General features: G+C 44.7%; 1 protein-coding gene across 2 annotated transcripts in view; it reads right to left on the bottom strand.

The window, feature by feature from the left end:
• The window catches only part of ULK4 (unc-51 like kinase 4), a 400554-nt gene that overhangs the window by 382137 nt on the left and 5017 nt on the right, over positions 1 to 13400 (bottom strand). For both annotated transcript variants that reach the window (XM_066245324.1, XM_066245325.1), the window contains exons 3-5: positions 7811 to 7910; positions 5232 to 5371; positions 2688 to 2850 (exon numbers count right to left, since the gene is read on the bottom strand). In XM_066245324.1, the coding sequence (XP_066101421.1) occupies positions 2688 to 2850; positions 5232 to 5371; positions 7811 to 7910 (403 nt within the window). The remainder of the gene's footprint in view (positions 1 to 2687; positions 2851 to 5231; positions 5372 to 7810; positions 7911 to 13400) is intronic.

Below are 13400 nucleotides of genomic sequence, written 5' to 3'. Positions count from 1 at the left end.
TTCATTATAGACAATGGTCTGTAGTTGTCGTTTTTTTGTATTGTCTTTGCCAGATTTTGATATCAGGGTTATGTGGGCTTCATAAAATGTGTTAAGAAGTATGGCTTCTTCTTCAATTTTAAATGATAGTTTTACTAGGTAGAGTAGACTTTGTTGTAGATTCTTGTTTTGCATCACTTTAAATGTTTCTTGCCAATCCCTTCTGGCCTAAAGTGTTTCTGTTGAGAAGTCAGATACCAGCCTCACTGAGGCTCCTTTGTAGGTAATTAATTGCTTTTCTCTTGCAGCTTTTAGTATTCTTTGTCTCTTAACTTTGTCTATTTAATTATGCATCTTGGGTGGGACGGAACTTGGTGCTTGAACTTGCATGACTTTTTCCTTCATCAAATTAGGGAAGTTTTCAGCTATAAAAGTTTTTTTTCAGACAAGTTCTCTATTGCTTGTTCGTTCTCTTCTCCTTTAGGAACCCCTACGATGCGATATCTTATAGCCATGTTATGTTTTGTTTTCTGGTAGCTCTGTGTCTCCTTTGGTTCTTCACCTTTGTATTTCTGTCAGGGTTTTTTTGTTTGTTGGTTGATTGGTTGGTTGGTTTGGTGGTATTCCATGCTTCTTTCCTCTATTTCCTCTTCTTTTTAAGCTATGTGTTTCAGTTTTGGTTTCTCCAGGGGTAGTTACCATTAGATCATTCAGAAAATGTTTCTTATATACAAGAGTTTTTTATCATATGAGCACTTCTGCACTCATACAAAGTATGAGCTCCTTTGTGACTTCTGTCAATCCCACCACAATACCCAATCACTTGCAGATGTCGAATGCAAGGTTTTTATTTCAAGTGCCTTGTTCATTGCCACACTTAGAGTGTAAGTTCTCAAAGGCTCTAGAGAAAGAGCAGTGGTTTTATTTTTCCTTTTATTTTCATACCACAGGGATGTGAAGGTGAGTAGCCAATAACTTTGGTGATACCTGAAGATCAGGACTAATAGTTACAAGAATGTCTCCCATCCTTGGTCAAAGAAGTTAACCTGCCCCATCATGGGGACAGTTCTAACTATTCTAGCTCAGAAGTAACTGAGCTAGAAACTGACCTATCTGTCCACAACACAGATATCCTCCCCTTACTAAAAGGGACTATTTCAAATATGCATTCCTAAAATATATCACCTTCTTTTTTCTACAATAAAGTCATAAATAATAACTTAAAACAATATTCTACTAACATAGTCCACAATATTAATTTTCACAGAACACCAATCATCATATGAAATAATGTTTGAGAATCTCATGCCAAGCCTCCTCCTTGGGCATGAAATTTTATCACATACAAGACTGGCCCCGAAAGTTAAGTTACCTTTCGTTATATTTGTGGGGCCTACATTTAACTGCTGCCCCCATCCCTTTCCCTCATTCCTCCATCTTAGGCCATGTAACAATCAAGCCTAAGGATGCTGCCCTCTCTCACGGAGCCCTTTCGTTAATGGTGAACAGACTAGAGATTCAAGGGCCCCAACATCTCAAGTACCTCTTACAGGGAACTTGAAGACCAAAGCTCTTTACTGCTGCTCTCGTAAGTTCTGGTGCGAGAAATAGCATTTCACACTCTCCTCTTAATTACAGCTAACACCCCAGGCCCTAGCTCACTGTTAGAATCACCTCCCAGGCCTGGCAAGCTGGCTGAGTGGTAGAGCATTGGCCCAGGATGTGGATGTCCCAGGTTCGATTCCTGGTCAGAGCACACAGGAGAAGCGACCATATGCTTCTACACTCCTCCCCCCCCCTTCTTACTCTCTCTCTCTCTCTCTTTCTCTCCCACAGCCATGGCTCAATTAATTCGAGCATATTGACCCTGGGTACTGAGGATGGCTCTGTGGAGCCTACATCTCAGGTGCTAAAAATAGCTCAGTTACAAGCCCCAGATGGACAGAACACTGGTCCTAAACAGAGTTTGCAGGTGGATCCTGGTCAGGGAGCATGCAGGAGTCTGTGTCTCTATCTCCCCTCCTCCCTTGGAAAAAAAAAAAATCACCTCCCAAAAGTGAAACCCTGATAATCTTTCTTAATTGCAAATATCAGCTGTTCAACAAAGTTGAACAAATAGCTACTGAACCACTAGTGTGTGCCAGGCACTGTACTAAGTGCTGACAATATGGCCAGAAGGGAGACAAAACCTCTCTATGACAAAACCCTATGTTCTTATGAGTAGTCAGCAACAGAGAAAGCTCAGGGTAAGAGACCAGGTGTCAGGGGTTCCTCGTGCCTTACACTGTATTAGTTCCACAGGGAAACCTTCAGGCCATCGACAAAGCCATGCTGATATCCAGACTTCTGGTCATCACTATTTTCCATACATTATTTGACTAACGAAAGGTCAGCATTATCCCCTAATTTAACTTAGGTGGCCCACAACTAGAGTTAGGATCTTTTTTTTATATATATAATTTTATTTTTTTAATGGGGCGACATCAGTAAATCAGGATACATATATTCAAAGATAACATGTCCAGTTATCTTGTCGTTCAGTTATGTTGCATACCCATCACCCAAAGTCAGATTGTCCTCTGTCACCTTCTATCTAGTTTTCTTTGTGCCCCTCCCCCTCCCCCTTTCCCTCTCCCTTTCTCCCCTCTCCCCATAACCATCATACTCTTATCAATGTTAGAGTTAGGATCTTAAAACTCTCCACATACCTTTGACTCTACTTTTCATGCTTTTCTTCAGTACATTCTCCCCACTATCACCTCCTGCTTCCTCAGTGGCCATCAAAGCAAAGAACTCTTCCAAGTTTTCCCCTTCCACTTTTGCCAGGCAGAAATTACTGAACTTCAGTGTGCCGGGCCCTTCCAAGAGTATCTATGCAGATTAAAAAGTACACACATTCAGAAGCTAATTCAATAAACTCTTCCATCAGTGCCTCTTATAATCTCATAAAACATTGTGAGCAGTGGCTTTTTTATTTCATTACAACTCAAAAGATGAAATGCTTACTTTAAAAAAAAGCTGAAGAAAAATAAATCCAACATTTTAACAATAGAATCAAATATTAAATTGTCCATTTTCAGATGTACATAATGCATATATTATATAACCACTCAGGGAAACCTCAGGCTTTTAAGAACAATGTATATGGAACAAGCTATACTCTCTCATCCTCACTGCAGCTGAAGAAGGATTTGAAAACCCACCTGTCAGAGGTGTTGTTCCTACAATGTACAATTAAAGCAAAGGTTTTGAAATTAGACACCTAAATGTGAGCTGTAGGCCCACCCGCCACTTACAGGCAATCTGACCTGAAGAATTTACTTAATTTAACCTTTCTAAATCAGTCTCTCAACCTATAAAATGAAAAAAATTATACTTAACTTCAGATTGTTGGAAGGCTTAACTGAGGTTATCATGCAAAGGGGTTTGAACAGTGATTAGCAGGTGCTCAGTACTCAAGTCTGCTAATATCATTTGTGATTAGAAGTTATCTGTTGAAGGTTGAAACTATGCCAGAAACCAATGTTCTACTACTTTGAATTTTTTTCTCCAGAGTCATTAAAAATCTTTATGGGAAGTTTCAATGAGTCAGCTGGCTTTGGGTTTGTAAAAGCAATTTAAAGTTTGCCCTTAACTTCTAACCACAAATACTAAGGATGTCTGTTAAGAGTCTACAGGGACTTTTAAATGTTTTTGAGCGCCAGAATCCCTTGGGAGAATAGTTAAGAAAAACTGCTAGTCCCTATCCAGAGTTTATGATTCACCAAGTCAGGGGTGGGTCCAAGAACCTGCATTTCCAATGAGTCCCAGGTAACACTAACACTGCTGGTCTGCGGAACGCACTTTGAGAACCAGTGGGAGGGGCCAGCAAATTTTTTTTTAAGTTAGTAAATCTTTCCGACTTTGCAAACCATAAGTCTTTGTGTCGACTACTCAACACTGCAGCCACCAACATACACAAATGAAAGGGTGAGGTCGTGCTCCAGTAAAACACTGTTCACAGAAACGGGCATCCCACCCGATGCTGCCAACCCCAGCTCTAGAATAAAAGTTACATCACAAACCAGCCTGAATTTCCTAGATAATAAACAGCTGATGCCAGACCCCATTTAAACAACTCCCACACAGAGGCCGGGACAGGGCAGCCTGCAGGCCAAACCCCAGCCTGCACCTGGTTCTGCGCAGGCACCAGCTGAGAGTGCTTTCTACATTTCCGAATGGTTGAAAAAATAATAAGGTCATATTTCTTGACACGTGAAAATTACATGAGATTCAAATTTTAAAGTCCAAGAATAAAGTTCTATTGAAACAAACCACACCTATGCATTTGTGTACCACTCCTGGCTGCTTTCAGGGCTGTGACCACAACGAAGTGGCAAGAGACTTTATATGACGAGTATATGACTTTCAAACAAGGATTTTTACTCATTACAAGAGCTTTTATGGAGTTCTTTAGGTTTAATTGTGTTCTCACACCGATGGCTTATAATTATGTTTAACAAGGAAATATCCAACTTTTCACTTTTTTATATACCCACTACCAAAAGAACAGTAGCAACTCAAACCAGTAATAAAACAATCCCTAAGATCATGTACTTACAAAGATAATTGATGTCTCTGATTCAGGGCACATTACGTACCAGAAAGTGTCCTAGAAGCTTCTCCCAAACTTAACATGTAATCCTCACAATCACCCTGAAACATCTGTCTCCATGTCAGAGACAAGAAACAAAGACGGGGGGGGGGGCTTGTCCAGGGCACACGGCTTCTAAATGTCACTGTCAGCTGTGACTAAGAAACCAAACAGGGTTCCTGACAACCACATGGAAGCACAGGTAGTTATGGATAATTAGTTTAACAACAACAAAGTAATTGTAGCTATAATATCAGGAATCATACATAAATAACCAAAAACCTCACTACCAAACTGAAGTAATGGCTCATAGCTGTGTACTCTAAGAATGGAGGGCCTTATTCACAGGTCTGTTGACCTCGTCGTTGGCAATACACCTCAGCCGTTATAATTACTCACTGGGCTCTGAAATGGGGGGGGGAGCTCTGCATTCTGGAAGGACTTCAACAGGGAGCTAAACAAATAGCTAAAATATATATAGTTTCCTTTTATTTAAAAAAATGTTAAAATTTCAAGATGTTTCATACTTAAAATTGTATCTAACAATAAAAAGACCTGGGAGGAAGCACAGTACCTTAAGAACACAAGCAGTTAGGAAATCGAAGCTTTCATGAATTACCTTCCCAGGAGAAATGTCACAAAAGAGAATGCCAAGCTGGTGAAGATGGTGCAATCCAGTAATCAGGTCAGTCCCAAATTCTCTCACAACGTCTTCCGGGAGGTTCTTGTCTTGAGCAATGACCATTTCTAAGGAACCACCTGCAAGTGGATTCAAGCCCATGTTAAGCCACCCAACATTACACAGTGCCTCCGCAAGGCTGCATGCTGGAAGATCGTGGGGATGAAGAAAGGGATCGAGTCGAGTGCGCCTGGAGAGTCTCCCGGGGAAACACACATGCGAACGAACCCGAGGGACAAGGGACAAGCACCCTATCAGAAATCCATGTCTACGCTCAGGGCCAGCCCAGGGAGGCCGGCTGTGCGGTCTGGGGCTGCTCCGGGCATGAGCAGGTGGGATGCAGGAAGAAGCACCCTGGTGCTGGGATTCCTCGCTCCAGAGCCCTGAGGAATTGAACAGCTGCAAAATTTTGTGGTAAACACTAACCCAAACAGTGCACTTAAATCACATTACGCAAATTTAGAGTCACATTTACTCCTGTGCAAAGTTAGGTCACATTCTGCAAACTACTGCAGGGCAAAAAAAAAAAAGGAAAGAAAGAAAAAATGGGGCCTTTCCATACCCCTTAGAAAATCATTCCCTTAGAGCACACCACTGAGGAAATAATGGGCCAAAGGCAGACACCTGGGGAATTCTATCTCTCTACCATTCCACAGTCCCGGTCACACCTCTGCCATCAAAGTTTTACAAAATCTAAATGCCAATGTAATCGGCAAGACTCATAAAGCTAGATATAATTACAATGAATTTTCATTTTACTCAGTGAATAAACAGAAGTATACTAACCGTGGTACTTGTTAAGATTTTTTTTCCCTGAAGACACTGAAACTAAAAGCCAGAGAGTATCTATGTATTCAGTCACCTTTCTCCCTGTATACAGTCTTAGGAAGCTGTAACAAGCAAGGACGCTAACGTGTTACTTCTCTATCCCTAGGTGGTGTTATTTGTTGATTCATCTTTACATTTTTCCATATTGCTTAAGTTTTTATAAACAGAAGGTATTCAGTTCATTAAAAAAAAAATCACTTTAAGCGGTAGAGCGTCGGCCTAGCGTGCGGAGGACCCGGGTTCGATTCCCGGCCAGGGCACACAGGAGAAGCGCCCATTTGCTTCTCCACCCCTCCGCCGCGCTTTCCTCTCTGTCTCTCTCTTCCCCTCCCGCAGCCAAGGCTCCATTGGAGCAAAGATGGCCCGGGCGCTGGGGATGGCTCTGTGGCCTCTGCCTCAGGCGCTAGAGTGGCTCTGGTTGCAACATGGCGACGCCCAGGATGGGCAGAGCGTCGCCCCTGGTGGGCGTGCTGGGTGGATCCCGGTCGGGCGCATGCGGGAGTCTGTCTGACTGTCTCTCCCTGTTTCCAGCTTCAGAAAAAATGAAAGGAAAAAAAAAAAAAAAATCACTTTAGGCCCTGGCCGGTTGGCTCAGTGGTAGAGCGTCGGCCTGGCGTGCAGAAGTCCCGGGTTCGATTCCCGGCCAGGGCACACAGGAGAAGCACCCATTTGCTTCTCCACCCCTCCCCCTCTCCTTCCTCTCTGTCTCTCTCTTCCCCTCCCGCAGCCAAGGCTCCATTGGAGCAAAGATGGCCCGGGCGCTGGGGATGGCTCCTTGGCCTCTGCCCCAGGCGCTAGAGTGGCTCTGGTCGCAGCAGAGCGACGCCCCGGAGGGGCAGAGCATCGCTTCCTGGTGGGCAGAGCGTCGCCCCTGGTGGGCGTGCCGGGTGGATCCCGGTCGGGCACATGCGGGAGTCTGTCTGTCTCTCCCCATTTCCAGCTTCAGAAAAAAAAAAAAAATCACTTTATAAACTAATGAGCTAATTAATAGCTAATTGTCCTAAATACTTTGTTTTCATTAAATGAAAAAAGTGGTTTGATAAATTACCTCTAAACAACATTTCAAAATTTTTATGTAAGTGGTTTACTAACTTTTGATGCCAAAGTTAATACCAAATTGAACTTTACATAAATCTTCCTCTTGACCCTGGCTGGTTGGCTCAGTGGTAGAGAGTTGGCCCAGCATATGGATGTCCTGCCCGGGCACACAAAAGAAGTGACCATCTGCTTCTCCACCCATCCCCCTCTCATTTCTCTCTCTCTCTCTCTGTCTTCTCTTCCTCTCCTGCAGCCATGGCTCAATTAGAGCAAGTTGGCCCCAGGCACTGAGGATGGCTCCATGGCCTCCATTTCAGGCCCTAAAAAATGGTTCCAGTTGCAACAGAGCAAGGGCCCCTGATGGACAGAGCATCGCCCCCTGGTGGTCATGCCAGGTGGATCCTAGTCAGGGAGCATGCAGGAGTCTGTCTCTCTGCCTCCCCTTCTCTAAAAAATTTTTTAACAAATAGAAAATAAATGAAATAAATCTTCCTCTTACCAAACATCTTAGCTCCTTACCCTTCTCTAATATCCATCAAATGAGATTTTCAAGTTAACATAGTCAATAATATCAACACTTACATTTGCAAAAGAAAGGAAAATAACAAAATCTATATCCTATGTTTTTTTTAAAACCAAATACCGTGGCTTACCTGTGCAGAGTTCCACTACTAGCCACAAATGATTGCTGGTTTCATACCATTCATGAAAAGTTACAATATTCTGGTGTTTAATTTCATGGGTGAGGCGGACCTATAAAAGACACAACATTCACACTAAAAAAGTCCTTAAAACTCTCGCATCCATTAAAAAACACGTAAATACGCAATTGGGAAATGAATAATAATGAAATTCATTGGTGAAATTCTTTACGAACATCAAAATGATGGCTATGAAGGCAGGTCACATGGAAAAATGCTAATTTAGTGCGCAATTTTAAAAATGATTTTTTTAAAACTTGTGCAATATAGTTTTGTGTGTTTGGGTAAATACAATATTGAAAAAAAATAAATTATACATAGGAAAATGGCCAAAAGGTATTAAAAAATCCAAAAAAGCTATTGTAATGAACAGAATTACTTTTTTATTCTATTTTTTTCTATTTTCTATAGTAAGTACACACTACTTTCATAAAAAGAATTTTTTTAAAAAATTACTATGTAAAAAGACCTAAACGCTCAATAATAGTAAAATAAGCTATATATCAACTTACAAAATATTATGCCAGCATTAAAATGTTTACTTAATTTCAGAGCAACATGGAAAAATGATAGTTATAATACTAAGTGAAAAGGCAAGAAACAAAATTATATGATATCATCATTAGAAAATTATTTTTTTTTAATTAACAAGAGAAAAGACTAGAAGAAACAAACCAAAATGTAACAATCACTGTCTTCAGGTAATAGAAGAATGCTGTTTTCCTTTATTTATTTTTCTATACGGTCCAAACTTTCTACAATGATAATGTAGTCCTTCTATAATATACTTTATAAAAGAACTCTCAGGAGTCTACAATTTTTTAAAAAAACATTCTTAGGGAATCCTAATATCGTCAATTCACTTAGATTATTAAAAGAAGAATCATTAAAATGAACACAGATCTTAAAATGTACATCTCCATTAGGTCAAGAGTGAATTAAAAATTCAACAATAAAAATGCAGAAAGAAGCCTGCCATTAAAAAGTACTAAATTGCTTGGGGGATTCTTGCTTCCTCCTTTTAAAATCTCATGGGAAAACCACAGCTATGTGTGAATCTGCTGATGACTACCAAAACGCTCTCAATTCTTGTTTTCCAGTTCTCTTTAAAAAAACAAAATCACATCCAAATTCTACTCTCACTGGACGCAGACTACAGACCCACGATTTGTGGAGATACGGAGCTCTTATTAAAATAGAATACGGTACACTAGGGAAGGACGAGGCGGGTTCACATTTGCCACACAAATAAATGAAAATGAATCCATGTAATTCAGAAAACAGATGAGGAGAAAACCAAAAGTAAAGATGGAGAGAGAATTTGAGGAGGGGCTTGTAATCAAGCCCCAATGATGCGGCCCTTACAGAATGGGGGGCCACTGGTGAGCATGTTTACACAGGTACCCACTGACTCAGGCAGGGGAAGAGGGAGAGCCTTGGAAATGCCAACAGAACTCAGGTGCCAGCACACCGACCCGACACCCCCCCTCTATCACTCTTCAGACCCCGGGCCCCACCTCAACCGCCCATCTGGGGCCTGCACTGTCCAATACGGGGCCACGCTCCACAAAGGGCGGCTGTGCCCTGGAGAAGCAGCTGGTCTGAACAGAGACAAGCTCTGTGTGTAAAATGTACACCAGATACTAAATACTGCACATCGAAAAAGAAAAATATTGGCCCTGGCCGGTTGGCTCAGCAGTGGAGCGTCGGCCTGGTGTGCGGGGGACCCGGGTTCAATTCCCGGCCAAGGCACATAGGAGAAGCGCCCATTTGCTTCTCCAACCCCCCTCCTTCCTCTCTGTCTCTCTCTTCCCCTCCCGCAACCAAGGTTCCATTGGAGCAAAGATGGCCCGGGTGCTGGGGATGGCTCCTTGGCCTCTGCCCCAGGCGCTAGAGTGGCTCTGGTCGTGGCAGAGCGATGCCCCGGAGGGGCAGAGCATCGCCCCCTGGTGGGCAGAGCGTCGCCCCTGGTGGGCGTGCCGGGTGGACCCTGGTCGGGCGCATGCGGGAGTCTGTCTGACTGTCTCTCCCCGTTTCCAGCTTCAGAAAAATACAAAAAAAAAAAAAATGAAAAAGAAAAATATTAATAACTTTTATATCAACTGCATGTTGAAATAACACACTATATATGATATATTGGAGTAAATAAAATAAATTAATAAAATTATGGCCCTGGCTGGTTGGCTGGGTGGTAGAGCATCAGCCCGGCGTGTGGAGGCCCCGGGTTCGATTCCCGATCAGGGCACACAGGAGAAGCGCCCGTCTGCTTCTCCACCCTTCCCCCTCTCCTCTCTTTTTTTCTCTCCCTCTTCTCCTCCCACAGCCATGGATGAACTGGTTCGAGCACATCAGCCCCAGGTGCTGAGATGGCTCTGTGGAACCTCTACCTCAGACACTACGAAGCTCAGTTGTGAGCACGGCCCCAGATGGGCAGAGCATCGGCCCAGACGGGTTGCCGGGCGGATACCAGTCAGGGCGTGTGCAAGGAGTCTATCCCCCCTCCTCTCACTTGGAAAAAAAGGAAAAAAAATATTAATTTCACCTACTTTTCATTTTCTTTTTTTTTTTCTTTTTTTTTTTTTCTTTTTTCTGAAGCTGGAAACAGGGAGAGACAGTCAGACAGACTCCCACATGCGCCCGACCGGGATCCACCCAGCACGCCCACCATGGGGCGACGCTCTGCCCACCAGGGGGCAATGCTCTGCCCATCCTGGGCGTCGCCATGTTGCGACCAGAGCCACTCTAGCGCCTAAGGCAGAGGCCACAGAGCCATCCCCAGCGCCCAGGCCATCTTTGCTCCAATGGAGCCTTGGCTGCGGGAGGGGAAGAGAGAGACAGAGAGGAAAGCGCGGCGGAGGGGTGGAGAAGCAAATGGGTGCTTCTCCTGTGTGCCCTGGCCAGGAACCGAACCCGGGTCCTCCGCACGCTAGGCCGACGCTCTACCACTGAGCCAACCGGCCAGGGTTACTTTTCATTTTTCAATGGGGCTACTATGAACTTAAAAATTAGATTTGTAGCCCCTTTTATATTTCTATTGGGCAGCAGTGCAAGGTTTTTACTAATAACTGCATTATGTCCATCTCTTCCCCACATCCCAGTGCGTGACCAACCCTCACTTCCTGTCCAGCTCGCTCACTCTAGGATTCCAATTCTGGGCAAATTCCACACTGTAGATACCCACACAGCTGAAGCAGACACAAACCATGCCGACCGATCCTCCTTCAGCTTATGATCCCCAGTCTCAAATGGCTCCAGCCAGCCAGTCCTCCAAGGAACTATTCACACCGCTTTCCCGAACACCGCCTGCCCATCCCTGCCGCTCCTAACGGATGGCTTCATTTCTCGTCTCAGAGAAAGCCTAACCAGAAGAGACTCCTTGTGTTCCCAACAACTAATCTGCATCATGTCACACACACCCATCTCCCCTCAACTGTCCACACTCCTTTCAAAAGCCAGCATCTCCTCACACCCATTATAACGCCTATTTTCAAGAAAAACAAAAAATGGAAAGTAACAAGTATTGGTAAAGATGTAGAGAGGCGAGATCCTCTAGTCACTGTTGGTGGAAATGTTAAATGATACGGCCTCCGCGGAAAACAGTATGGACATTCCTCAAAAAAGTCAACGGAGTTACTATGGGATCCAGCAACTCCACTTCTGGGAATATACACACCAGAGTGAAAGCAGAGTCTCAAAATAGTTGCACACCCATGTTCCCACGGCATTATTCACAACAGATGACACGTGAAAGCAATCCAAATGTCTACACGCAGGTGAACGGATAAGCCAAACGTCGCATATACACATGATGGAATATTATTCAGTCTAAGAAAGAAAGAAGTCCTGACACGTGTCACAATATGGATTAACCCTGAGGACATTATGCCTAGTGACATAAATCAGTCACAAAAAAAAATGTATGATTCCATTTATTTTTTTTATTATTATTTTTTTTTTTTTTGTATTTTTCTGAAGCTGGAAACTGGGAGAGACAGTCAGACAGACTCCCGCATGCGCCCGACCGGGATCCACCCGGCACGCCCACCAGGGGCGACGCTCTGCCCACCAGGGGGCGATGCTCTGCCCCTCTGGGGCGTCACTCTGCCGCGACCAGAGCCATTCTAGCGCCTGAGGCAAAGGCCAAGGAGCCATCCCCAGCGCCCGGGCCATCTTTGCTCCAATGGAGCCTTGGCTGCGGGAGGGGAAGAGAGAGACAGAGAGGAAGGAGAGGGGGAGGGGTGGAGAAGCAGATGGGTGCTTCTCCTGTGTGCCCTGGCCGGGAATCGAACCCGGGACTTCTGCACACCAGGCCGACGCTCTACCACTGAGCCAACCGGCCAGGGCTGTACGATTACATTTATACGAGGTACCTTTCAGAGACAGAGAGCACAACGGTGGCTGTGAGGAGCTGGGGGACAGGGACATGGGGGATTATTTTTAATGTGTATAATGCTTCAGTTCGGCAAGATGAAGAGAGTTCTGGCCCATTCGGCAATCACCATCTCAGTATTCACCCCATGGGGTTGAAAACTTAGATGTTGGCAGCAGCCTTATTCAAAACTGAAAGCAATCAAGACGCCCTTCAATAGTTGAACAAATAAGCAAACTGGTACATATACACAAAGGAATACTTTTCAGTGATAAAAAGAAATGAGCTACAAGCCACAAACAGCAATAGGCATTTAAGGTTTCTCTGTGTCTAAATGAAGAAGCCAATCTGAAAAGGCTACATACTGAATGATTCCAATTATATGACATTCTGTAAAGGCAAATCTATGGAGACAGGAAAAGATCAGAGGGTGCCAGGTATGGGGAGGCAGGGGGAAGCAGGGGAGGGAAGGGGGTGGGGGAGGCAGCAGGTGGCAGAGGGAGGCAGGGGGAGGAAGGGGGAGGCAGAGGGAGGCAGCGGGAGGCAGAGGGAGGCAGGGGGAGGCAGCAGGTGGCAGAGGGAGGCAGGGGGAGGAAGGGGGAGGCAGAGGGAGGCAGAGGGAGGCAGGGGGAGGCAGCAGGTGGCAGAGGGAGGCAGGGGGAGGCAGGGGGAGGCAGCAGGTGGCAGAGGGAGGCAGGGGGAGGCAGCGGGAGGTAGGGGGAGGCAGGGGGAGGCAGGGGGAGGCAGAGGGAGGGAGCGGGAGGAAAGGGGACTAGAGGGAGCACAGAGAATTTTTAGGGCAGTGAGACTCTTCTGTGTGGTATCGTAATGACAGACACATGTCATTATACACTGGTCCAAACCCGTGGAATGTCCAACACCAAAAGTGAATCCTAATGTCAGCTACGGACTTTGGGTGATTTTGATGTTTCAAGGTAAGTTTCATCAATTGTAGAAATGTGCCCCTTGTTGCAGGGGTGCTGATAATGGGGCAGAGAGTATACGGGAAATCTGTTACCTTTCTCTTAATTTTGCTGTGAACCTAAAACTTCCTCTAAAAAAACTAACTCTTGGCCTAACCTGTGGTGGCGCAGTGGATAAAGCGTCGACCTGGAAATGCTGAGGTCGCCAGTTCGAAACCCTGGGCTTGCCTGGTCAAGGCACATATGGGAG

Source organism: Saccopteryx bilineata, chromosome 10 (genome assembly GCF_036850765.1).
Source record: "Saccopteryx bilineata isolate mSacBil1 chromosome 10, mSacBil1_pri_phased_curated, whole genome shotgun sequence".
Classification (NCBI taxonomy): Eukaryota; Metazoa; Chordata; class Mammalia; order Chiroptera; family Emballonuridae; genus Saccopteryx; species Saccopteryx bilineata.
Note: the sequence above shows the minus strand (reverse complement) of the source record. Positions and strands in the feature narration are given on the sequence as shown.